Source organism: Rosa rugosa, chromosome 4, assembly GCF_958449725.1.
Source record: "Rosa rugosa chromosome 4, drRosRugo1.1, whole genome shotgun sequence".
In the NCBI taxonomy this organism is placed as follows: Eukaryota; Viridiplantae; Streptophyta; class Magnoliopsida; order Rosales; family Rosaceae; genus Rosa; species Rosa rugosa.
In genome coordinates, this window is record NC_084823.1 from 34,803,127 (window position 1) to 34,814,992 (window position 11,866).

General features: G+C 39.4%; 1 protein-coding gene across 1 annotated transcript; it reads left to right on the forward strand.

Moving 5' to 3' along the window:
• Window positions 1-7,658: 7,658 nt before the first annotated feature.
• On the forward strand, window positions 7,659-11,718 carry LOC133743597 (plastoglobulin-1, chloroplastic). The gene is made up of 3 exons (XM_062171577.1): window positions 7,659-8,249; window positions 10,852-11,047; window positions 11,209-11,718. Exons 1-3 carry the CDS (start codon window positions 7,702-7,704, stop codon window positions 11,518-11,520), a joined length of 1,056 nt encoding a protein of 351 aa, XP_062027561.1. The 5' UTR covers window positions 7,659-7,701; the 3' UTR covers window positions 11,521-11,718.
• The last annotated feature ends 148 nt before the right edge of the window (window positions 11,719-11,866 follow it).

An 11,866-nucleotide genomic window follows, 5' to 3' on the forward strand; every position in this document is an offset into this window, starting at 1 on the left:
TTTCGAGTTTCTTACCCAACATCCATTTGCTGAAGTCTATAGCATTTTGTTCGTATTTGAAGTTCCTATACTTAACTTGGGAAGTTTTAGTAGACATGTCAATGAGAATTTCAAACTTAGAATCACATCAAATGATTTAATAGCAGGTTATGATTTTTGAAAGTTAAGGGTTTGTAGCAGAAAATTCTTCAACCTACTCCATTGTCTTGATGTTTCGGTTATATAAGAAGTTTTAGTTGTTCAAACATGTTTTTATGCTTGGATTTCATGTTAGAATTAAGCCATTACGATGTTGGCTTGTGCATAAGATACTAAAATATTTATAACTTTGCATATTTATTCGACCCATTATATTAATTTCCAATGACTCTCTTACGAAGTCTCATGGTACACATTTCAAATTGCTCTCGTGAAGTGCTCTAAAATCTCAATGGCAGTGGATTCCGCTATATCTAGATAATCATCGCAAAAGTCAGCTGTAATGTGATAGGCGAGCATTCTCATGGCGCATGTCAGCTTTTGTTTAGTGGATAAGCCAATAACTCACCCAGTAACATCTCTTATCTGAACAAAATATGAATCATAGTTAGCCACGTCACGGATCATCCTGTCAAAGACCCAAGGTTGCATTCTATATGACCTACGAAATATATTTGGTTCATACCTGCATGGATCTGTGAAGTATTGAGTTTTGAGTCCTTGATCCATAAGCTCTCGAGTTTTGGCGGTATACTTATGACCTTTCGAAGAACCACCCCATTGTGATTCCTCATCTTCCAGAGTTTGGATTTACAAGGCAGTGGCAGACATCGTCATGGATCTTCGACGGTTTCTCATGACGGCCTCTTCTTGATCTTTCATCAACTGTTTCGGCAAACGATTCATTGCAGAAATGGTTTGACAAAATTAAAAAAAAAAAAGAATATGGAGATTTGTAGGATTTGGATATGAGAAGTGTTTATGAATTTATGAGAGATGAGGGTGACAATGACTTCATATTTATAGACGGTTTGAAATGATATCATCAGATAAGATTATGCCACGTGGCGGATAAAATATAAACCGTAATTTAGACAGCTACTTAGAGTTTGACACGTAGCGACAAAATCACATCCAAATTCGGGATAAGAAATTATAGCTATACACGTGGCCAAATATCATCTTAATAATTTCATTGTTTGTCATATATGCCGATACAACATGACAAAAGAATTTAATATGAATTTTTTTTTTAAATTATTAAATTATAACAATAATTTTTAAATATTATGATAAAAATAGAAATGTAAGTTTTTACTTTATTTAATTAAATTAACATATTTTTAATATAATATTCATAAACATTATACTCATATTATATTTTAGGACTAAATTCAGTTTAGTCCCTTGAACTTTAGGATTAAAATCACTTTGGTCCCTGACTTTTTTTTTTAATCACGATGGTCCCTGCACTTCCAAATTACATCAACCTAGTCCAAAATTTGACTTTGACTCGAAAGATGATGTCATGTGCTGAGTTGGAGCCGACATAGGGGCCCACTTTTCAGATTTTAAACACCAAAGAAGGGCAAAATAGACATTTCAAATTTAATCTAATTTCTAATTTATTTTTTTATTTTTTCTCTTTTCTTCTCTCTCTCTCTCTCTGACTCTCTCTTCCTCACTACAATTTCATCTGAAACAAAAGGTCCCTTCTGTGAATTTTGAACTCGAGCTGCGCCGTGATCTCCGCCCTCCTTCTCCTCCTTTCCTCTACACCCGCCTCTAGCACTCCCATTCCCACCACTTCAACTACCTCCACCAAACCCCCATCTCCCAAAACGACAATGTTTCCCTCTCCAACCCCATCATCTCCAAGGTAATCACAGCCGCCGTCACCACCATCCCCGCTGACGACATACCGGTGGCCACAGCTTTCTCTCGACACCGTTGTCATCCCACTTTGGTTTTCACAGAAGAGCTCCGGTGAAAGAGAATCGAAGCCCCAAAGCTTCTTAGGTTCGCCCGTAAATTTTCTGATTCCGGCCAATTCGTGACGTCTCATCGATAGCCGAAGCTTCCTCTCGACGTCGTGGACGTCCCTATGTTGTTGAATTGTCAAAAACGAAGCATGAGTGAGAATCGAAGGAGATGGTGTAGGGGTTTCACGGTGGGTTTTTTTCCTTTTCCGGCTACCTTTGGTTTCAACTCAGGTATGAAAGTTGCTCAATTCTTCGAGCTCTACCTCTCTGTATACTTGAATTTGAGTTTGGATGAGATTTGAAGAAAGTTAGGTTTTGAGCAGTGGCTAACCACCGTGTAGTTACTGTGCACCGTGGCGGCGGTAGTTGTCAGAGTTGATTTCTGGCCTTGCTTAGTATACTGGCCTTAGTTACTGGCTTTGTCCCCAACTTTCTCAAGGACCTCCTTGGTGGAAATTTAGTTGACCAGACCGGGATCACTTGGTGGTCTTTGTGTCTGGAGGAGCGGCAGTAGAAGCCAAATGCATCTCCACCGCAGTCCAAGCAAAACATTTTCTTCTCAAAGCTCAAAATGCTGCAGAAGTACTGGGTTATCTGGAGAAATGTAATAGTGGTAATGTTGGTGTACAACTATTGGTGGCACCTAATGAAGGGAGTTACTTTTGTTTCAAATGAAATTGCAGAGAGGAAGAGAGAGTCAGATAGAGAGAGAGAGAGAGAGAGAAGAAAAGAGAGAAAATAAAAAATAAATTAGAAATTAGATTAAATTTGAAATGTCCATTTTGCCCTTCTTTGGGTGTTTAAAATCTGAAAACTGGGCCCCTATGTCGGCTCCAACTCAACACATGACGTCATCTTTCGAGTCAAAGTCAAATTTTGGACTAGGTTGATGTAATTTGGAAGTGCAGGGACCATTGTGATTAAAAAAAAAAGTCAGGAATCAAAGTGATTTTAGCCCTAAAGTTCAAGGGACTAAACTGAATTTAGTCCTATATTTTAATCAAGAATAGTGAAAATAGCCCCCTCCTATACAGCACCTCATGGTTGGAGATGAGAATTAAGTCTTATATAAATAGTGCAACAAGAGGGTGCTAATATGAGAATAGCACCCCCAAATAAGACTCCATTTGTTGGAGTTACCCTTACAGGCTTTGAGTTTAGGCTTTGGGCCTAAATTTATGTTAAGGTTGTTACAGCCGGTTTTTTGATCTGTTAAGTTTTTATCATGGCCTGGTTTTGGGTTGTTAGTCCTAGGATGTTGATGTTAGCTGCATTTGGGGCATCCCCCTTTGCGTAGGGTGGTCCCAAAGGTTTATGAATAAATTAGGGTTTAGATCTTGAAGTGCTCGGAGAAAACCTTAATAGTGTCAAGTTACTGGTTATTTTTGTGCTCCTTATGTAGGTTAGCTTTAATATGTTGGTTGCTCTAGGGCCTCTTAAGTAATGATGCAAATCAATCGTGCCCCCCAAGGATGGTCACTGTGCTTTGTTAACCACATTTTCTATTAATGGATTGACACCTAATTTCATTTAAAAAAACAAAAGAGATATAGCTTTATATTGGGCTTTATTTGTCTTGAAGAGAATGACAAATTTATTGATTAATTAAGTGAATTACAATCTGAGGCCAAGACCTGATGAAAGGTATTGAGCATAATTACTATTTTTTTTAAACCCCACCCTACCCTATTTTTGATGGGGCTTGAACAATAACTTCCAAAATGAGAACTTGCTACCTTACCACCCCACCAAACACAGTCGATCGAGCAAAATTTAAAGCAAACTTGGCTAAAGAATGTGCTACTTCATTTCCTTTTCTAGGAACATGATGAAGAAAAAACCCGATATTGAGTTCATGCCCTCCACAATATCTTCATACAGATGTCCATACAACAAACCAATTGAACCTGATGCTTAATTAACAGCCTAAACCAAAATCATTGAATTTGTTTCAAAAGAAATGGGAGCCACGTTCTTAGATTAAACGAAATGCACAACTGACATGTCTGCCAAAGCTTCAATATGTTATGGAGTATACCTGCATGACTCACGCTGATGGAGGATGCCAATGCACAACACTAGGCACTTGCTCTTAATTTCCTCTTGTTCACTTGATGAAACTGCAAATCATGGACCAAGCATTGGCTTGGAAGCATATATATATCCCCGACTAGGGTAGACTTCTCCTTCCAAAATTTGTTATTTATTTCTCTCCACAGTCCACACACACCAAACCAAGAAAAGCAGTTTATAAAAACAGTGCTTAAGCAGCAACTGAAAACATGTCTACAAACCAAGCTTTGAAAGAAGTGAATGATATATGCAGGAAACAAGTAGAAAACTTGACCAATTTGGGTAGCTGATCAAGAGATATAGCTTTATATTGGGCTTTATACCCATGCATGTTTTAATTAATTTTATAAGTCTTACATACAAAAGTAAAAAAAAAATATATTAATTAGTTAGGAGGAACTTAGAAGCAACCTCCTCACACAAGCAACAACATCTAGCAATCACTATTCTTCAATAAGCTAAATCTAAGAACCCCAAAGTCGAGACATTCTTTATATTTCTGTTCAACACAACCCTCACGCCAAGCTCTTGACCGCACCAAGCCCAGAATTGGCGTCCCTTACAAAGAACAAAACACAAATGCCTAGATTCTAAGGCGATATCCAATAGATCGATAAGGCTAAAGAGCGAAATCTCACAAAATGATCTTTATTTCATCTCTAACAAGAGTCCACAAGAGTACTAAAGTAGAGGGCCAAAGGGCTTGGAGTAAGACTAGATGTAGACATTTTAATAGCACAGATCCAAATTGTTGGAACCATGTACCACCTAGGGAGAGAGGCATGTGGAAAGCTGTCGCTGGCCGATATTCAAATTTGTCCTTAAAGGTTAGTGTGGATAGTAAGTGATGGATAATTATACAACTAAAATTATATGTAAAGACCACTTCCACCAACTAGCTGCTGTCTCTCTACTCTATTTTATTTTTTTTCACAACTTGATTTTATCCAAAATTTACACCTTAAAAAAAAAACATTTATGTCTAAAAAAAAAAATCTTGATTTAAGATAAGATCATAAATTTAGAAAAAAATTAAATAATAATGAAATATTGAAAATAGCTAAAATTTGGCCCTATTTGCTGGAGACCATATATTTAACAATAATATTTATGGCGAAACCTAATAGAGCTGCTTTGCTAGGGATGGGAGTTTGCTGCCTTTGAACTGGCTACTCATGAATTGTCCCTCATCCTCAATGGGGTTCGATTCTGAAGCTATTCTTTGTCTAGCGCTGCCATGTGACAGGGGTTGCTGATTGGTCAAACGATCGAAATATGTGGATTGCGATCGGGTTCTAGTCAAGGATTGCAACCGTCGTCGGTGCGCGGTTAGAATAGAACTTTGGTTGAGCAGTTGAGGCCCAACCATGGGCGGTTGAAAGGCACGGGGTCCGGCAGTGCGCATGGCAATGCAACAGATTAGAAAGTATGAGGTTTGTTGACTCACGCGGCTCTAGGAGACTTGCTGGAGGCGGAGAGTGGTGGTGGATCGGCAAGGTCACGACGAGCTCGTCTTAAAGATGGGGATGCAGTTTAGTTTGGCGGGAGTGTGCATTCTTTTCGGAGAGTAGCGGCGGTGTGGCAGTCTGCAGGCATCAATGGCGCGGCAATCAACCTTTGGTATGGGATGGTGAGGCGGAAGTCCGGCTTAGATGATGGCATCTAGAGCTTAGCTGATGGGGCTAGGATGGGTCTTTGCCCACGTGAGTGATCGTGGTCGAGCTCATCTCCTGTCTGGGTGCCTAGAGTGATTTTGGGTGCCTAAAGGAGTGGGCCTGGGCCTTTGTGGTTTGCTGAAGTTGGGTGCCAACTGTTGTTTGGGTTCGTATTTGGGATCTTTGAGACTTACTATAGACCCTCATTTTTGCTAAGTTTTGGAATTGGTCTTTCAGCTATTTAGGTAGAAGATTAATTGCTCTCTCTATTTGACGTATTTTATTGCGTGGAATAGGCAAGGTCGGTCATATTACCGGTTACATTGATTGACGATTACCCTCTATTCGACGTATTTTCTGCGTGGAAGCATAGTCGACATAGCATCAGTAACTTTTTACATAGCCCGGGTTCTTTTCATAGCCCTTGTTGTGACTTGTGACCAAGATCTGTGCCATACATATCCATCACCAAAACAGGGTCAAAGCAACCCTTGAAATTATGACAAGGGTGACGAGGGAAGAGCTCTAGCAGCTATAATAAAAAAGAGAGTAGAATCATGACAAAAATAAAACTACAGAATAAGAACCCCAAGGCCTCGTTTGGTTCATGGAAAGAAAAGAATTCCTTTGTCTTTCTCATGGGAAGGGAAATGAAATTTATGAAGAACTTTCCATTCCGATGTTTGGTAACATGAGGAAAGTTATCCGAAAAGTTGTCAAAAAGTTTGTAATTAATGCAATAAAATAATTTGTTGTGAGTAATAAATTACAAGGAAATGAAGGGGGAAAGTAATTCCATTGGAGTTTGGAAGGAACCATTTGCTCCCATATTGTTCCTTTCCTTTTGCAACCCAAACCCAAGAAAGAAACAACTTTCCTTTCCCTATGTTTTTTTTTTTTTTTTTGAAACAAGGGCCGGTGCGGCTGCCCTCAAGCCTTCATTAATGAAACCGGAGAATACAAGGGGGGGACATTGTGCCTAAACCCCAGATTACAATATGCAACTAGAGTACATCCAGAAAAAAATTCATGCGACGACTCAACTAAAAACTTGTACTCCAATCCACACCAGCTAGTAAAGAACGCGCGACAGACGGTTCTATTTGCTTCCCAGCGGTGACACAACGGAAAGATTACTCGATCTGCAACTTTAATGCAGCAAAGCGTAATTTCCATACTACCAGCTTTCCTATCATGTTGCCACTTGAATCTCCATCCAGTGGCAAGAAGTCTCACCCTGCCACTAGGAGGCAGCGACCATTTGACAAAGCAAAGAACTCGCCGCCACCCTAGAGCAGACAAGGCACAAAGAGTGCACCCACGGGCAAAAAGCCCAACGATCCCTACACAACGAATGCAGGGACTTATTTCGCGCAGCATGCGCAAAGCAACCCACAAACAGCAAACAACTAAACAAACAAAGCAATAAACAGAGATAAAACAAACATAAAATAAAAAACAGCAGCAAAGCCAAACAGCCGAAGCCCGGCCCATCCACCATCTCTCCCAGAGGCCCAAAGCAGAAGCCCACCAAGCAAGCATCGATCTGCAAACGCCGGTACCAGACCGCCCCCGAGTAGACCGACGCCGCCGCGCAGCAACCCTGCACCGCCGTATTACCACGACACTGTGCATGCCCTTCTTCAACCCGATCGGTGCCCAAAACCCAATCCAGAACCGACCAGATCGGGATCGCAGCGACCGACCCCCAGCCCCCAGTTGCCGCAGAGCTTTCCCTATGTTTAGGGTTTAGGGAATCAAACGATACTTAAATGTAGCGGCAAATACATATATTAAAATCGTATAGAGATAATTCTTAAATGGGTGCTCTTAAAATATGAGCATTCAAACTATTAAATTGCAGAGTGAGAATTTGTTACTCACTAATCAACTTACTCATAAAAAAAAAAAAAAAATTATAAACGATAATATTACATAAAAGTGGCCCAAGCAAAGCAAGTATAAACAAACAAAATAAAATCTACCGCAAAAAACACTTTGAAGCAGAGGAAATGGCTCTCAATCTCGTCTTCACCTCACACTCTTCTCTCTTCTCCAAACCCCTCACATTTCCAACCCCGAAACCCCAATCCCTCTCCCTACTCTCTCTCTCCTCCCCAAACCCAAACCCCAAGCTCTCCTCCTTCCGCCCCCGCTCCTCTCTCTCCGACGACACCCCCACCGACGGCGACCGTCCGGCGGCGAAAATCACCGACGAGTGGGGCGAGGCGGCCGAGCCGGAGCCGGAGCCCGAGTCGACAATCTCCGAATCGGACCCTCCGGTGAACGAGGACGAGTGGGGAGGAGCTGATGAGGCCGTGGAAATCGGGAATGGAACTCCGGCCAAAGCTGAGGCTGAGAGCACGGAGGAGGTGGATTCTAAGCTCACTGAGCTGAAGAGGTGCTTGGTAGATACGTTCTATGGGACTGAATTGGGCTTTCGGGCCGGGTCGGAGGTGAGAGCGGAAGTGGTGGAGTTGGTTAACCAATTGGAGGCGGCGAATCCCACTCCGGCGCCGACGGAGAACCCGGGGCTACTTGATGGCAACTGGGTTTTACTGTAAGTTCAATTTCATGTCTGAGTTTTCGCTTAGCAAGATGACATTATAACTCTAAATGCAGATACTTGTTGAAGACAATGTAATGATTCTCTTGAATATGTTTGGCCAATCTGCATTTGACTATTTAGAGGGGAAAATGGATGCAGAAAATGAGAGTGTACGAGAAATGTTGGGAGGACTTAGGGGGCAGAGATTACTTTTTTGAGTAGAGATTGGATTGGCCAAATGAAGTGGAAGAGTTGGGCTGTTGGTATTTAGAATAGAAGACCGAAAGATAGCTGTTTAATCCAAATTAAATTGTCTTGGTGAAAAATCTGAATCAGGCTTCACTTATTGGAATCTGTTTGAAGTTAGATTTTGGATCAATTTGGTATAGATTTGTATGCTGATCATATCATTCATTAGTTTTAGCTATATGTTTTACACACTTGAAGCTTAAGATTGAGAATCTGCGCACATTTGATTATATTACAGTAGACAATCCTTTTTTTTTTTTTTTTAATCACAAAGTTTCATAATTCCGAGAATTGGGTTGGAAATTGGAATTGAAATAATAGTGAATAACTTGTAGTTTTCCAACTTGGGGAATTTCTGATCTGTTAGTTTGTGACTATCTGGTTTCTTCTAAGATTTTCCTCTTTGAGATAAAACACTTAATGGATTCTCTATCTTTTCATCTAGAACAGTGCACATTGCATAATATTACCTTTGAGTGAAGAGACTCATTATATGAAGAGAGGTAAAACACAAGAATTAAGAAAGAAGATGAAAATAGTATATATGCAAATGTTCTTTTGCATTTCTATTCAGCTCCATATGGTAAACTTCATAAGGTACTGGAATTATCTTAGTAACGATATGACTTTATTGTGATAACCATAATTTGCTAGAAAAAAAAAATTGAAAAGCTAGCAAGTATTAGTTGTCAAAAGTTTCAATCTTGGCTTCTCCATGATTTTTGTTGTTTTCCCTTGTGCAAATATTGTGTAATGGTTGTGCTTCAAGTCACTGCATTGATTTTATTGGAATGGAGGAGGATCCATCTTAGTTTTATTATTCCCATTGCTCTGTGGAAGCTGTAGGTAATAGTTTTTGCTTGAAGAAGCTTTTCTATTGTGTACTTGGCGTCTATTAAGTAGCCTTTTGTTTGATGTGAAAGCTGTTACGTAATAGAGTTACTCAAGAATCAAGATATGTGTATTGCTTCTTTATGGTGGGGTATCATATGTATAGAAGTTACATTTTCTAGATTTTGATAGTTTTTGTCTCCCCTGTGGCAAAATGAATTTTACTTCAAGTTTTAACATCAACTTTCTACATATGTTGCCATTTTTATTCCAATTACATCATAGTTGGTTATTGTAGCATGTGTAATCTTATAGTCATGTATAAGACTTTTTATCTTATATCTATATATACAGGGCCCTTCCAATAAGGGATCCCTTTTTTTGGTCTTTTATAGGGATAGGCATTAGACAAACTTTTTGATTATATTTCGGCATCTCAACCGTCCATTTTTTAAGTCCTAATGTGTAGATCACTTATGCAAATTTTCAGCCAAATCGGTGATCGTTAAGGCATCCACAACTGCAATTTACATGAACGGACCAAATCTGTCTAACCGGAACCGTTCGTGTTTATAATGGTAAATTGCAGTTTTGGATGCCTTAACGATCATCAAATTGGCTGAAAATTTACAGAAGTGATCTATACATCAGGACCTTAAAACTGAACGGTTGAGATGTGAAAATATGATCGAAAAGTTGGTCTAATGCTCTATCCCTAGAAAAGACTAAAAAAAGGGATCCCTCACTAGAAGGGCCCTATATATATATATATATATATATACAGTCCGGCTACACTAAGGATGTCCTTAGTTTTTCTTAGGTACGAATTTCCGGTTTTCACCCACTTTCCGATCAAATTTTCACATCTTAACCGTTCAGTTTTTAGGTCCTAATGTATAGATCACCTCTGCAAAATTTCAGCCAAATTGGTGATCATTAAGGCATCCAAAACTGCAAATTACAACAATGTAAACGAACGGTTCCGGTTCGACAGATTCGGTTCGTTCGTGTAAATTGCAGTTTTGGACATCTTAACGATCACCAAATTCGCTAAAATTTTGCAGAGGTGATCCATACATTAGGACCTAAAAACTGAACGGTTAAGATGTGAAAATGTGATCGGAAAGTGGGTGAAAACAGTAAATCCGTTCCATAAGAAAAACTAAGGACATCCTTACCTGAGAAAAATCCTATATATATATATATATATATATATATATATATATATATTTTGGTTCTGGATGGTCAAACTGCTATGTGTGTATCTGAAGTTGAGGTCAATGATGTTATGTTGTCCATCTAGTGGCTATATCCAAATAGCAGACGGGTATTGGTACTTTGTAGCATAGCAGAACAAATTCTAGTGCCACTTTGAAGCTGAAATCAATGTGATGTATCTCAGACAATTCATTACAATTGATAGAAGCATTTGTTCTCTATTTGCTCGTCTTTGATGTCTTGAAACAGTTTGATAATTGAAAAAGTGGATTAAACTATCCTGATATTATCATTTGTTTTTATTTGAATAAATCAGGTACACTGCATCTTCTGAGCTGTTGCCACTTCTGGCAGCAGGTAGCACATCTTTGTTGAAAGTCGATAAAATTAACCAATCAATTGACACCAGCAGTCAGACAATTCTGAACTCCATCACATTGTCCGGGCCTTTTGCCACTTTCTCTTTCAGTGCATCTGCTAGCTTTGAAGTCAGAAGTCCTTCAAGAATCCAGGTATAACTTGTACTGATATCAGAGTACAGGATAGTGTCCATACTAGTACAGGAGTTGATTGGTACTTTACTTGAATAGACAAATAGAAAACTACTTGAGCAAGTTATTGCATATGGTGAATGAGTACTAGAAACCTAATAGTTTACTATCAAAATATTCAGGTTGAATTCAAGGAAGGCACCTTTCAGCCACCAGACATAAAGTCAAGCATTGATCTCCCACAAGATGTGGAAATATTTGGGCAGAGAATCAATTTGTCACCTGTCCAGCAAACTCTCAGTCCTCTGCAGGAGGTTGTTGCGAGTATCTCAAGAACCATCTCTGGTCAGCAATCACTTAAGGTTCCCATTCCAGGTGAGCGGACCCAGTCTTGGCTTCTTACTACGTACCTTGATGGCGATCTCCGAATCTCAAGGGGGGATGGTGGTCTCTTTGTTCTTGCAAAAGAAGGGAGTCCTCTCCTTGATCAGTAACCAGGTACATTCAGTTCTGTTTTTGATTCAAGGCGTATACATATAGTCCCTTACTCCATTTTATTTGTATGAAAAGAAAATGATAGTATTTGTATCATCTTGTATATTAAAATTATTTTCAGATATATCAAAGGTGTATCCGACATTGCAGACACCTAGAATAAAACCCCAATAAGGAAGAACTTGAATGTTTCATTACTATAAGATCCTCTACATACATGCCTTTGAGCTTCAAAGACATAGTGAGTAGCTTTTTATGGGAAAATGCTAGGCTCATCGACTTTGTTTATCAATGAAACACCGACACATCTTTTTCGAATCAACATTAGACTTGAATCGAAACATC

Excerpts from the sequence above, each read along its gene's own strand:
- LOC133743597 (XM_062171577.1), top strand. The coding sequence starts at position 7,702 with ATGGCTCTCAATCTCGTCTTCACCTCACACTCTTCTCTCTTCTCCAAA. Across the intron at positions 8,250-10,851 it reads GATGGCAACTGGGTTTTACT|GTACACTGCATCTTCTGAGC; the intron begins GTAAGTTCAATT and ends TGAATAAATCAG. Across the intron at positions 11,048-11,208 it reads GAAGTCCTTCAAGAATCCAG|GTTGAATTCAAGGAAGGCAC; the intron begins GTATAACTTGTA and ends CAAAATATTCAG.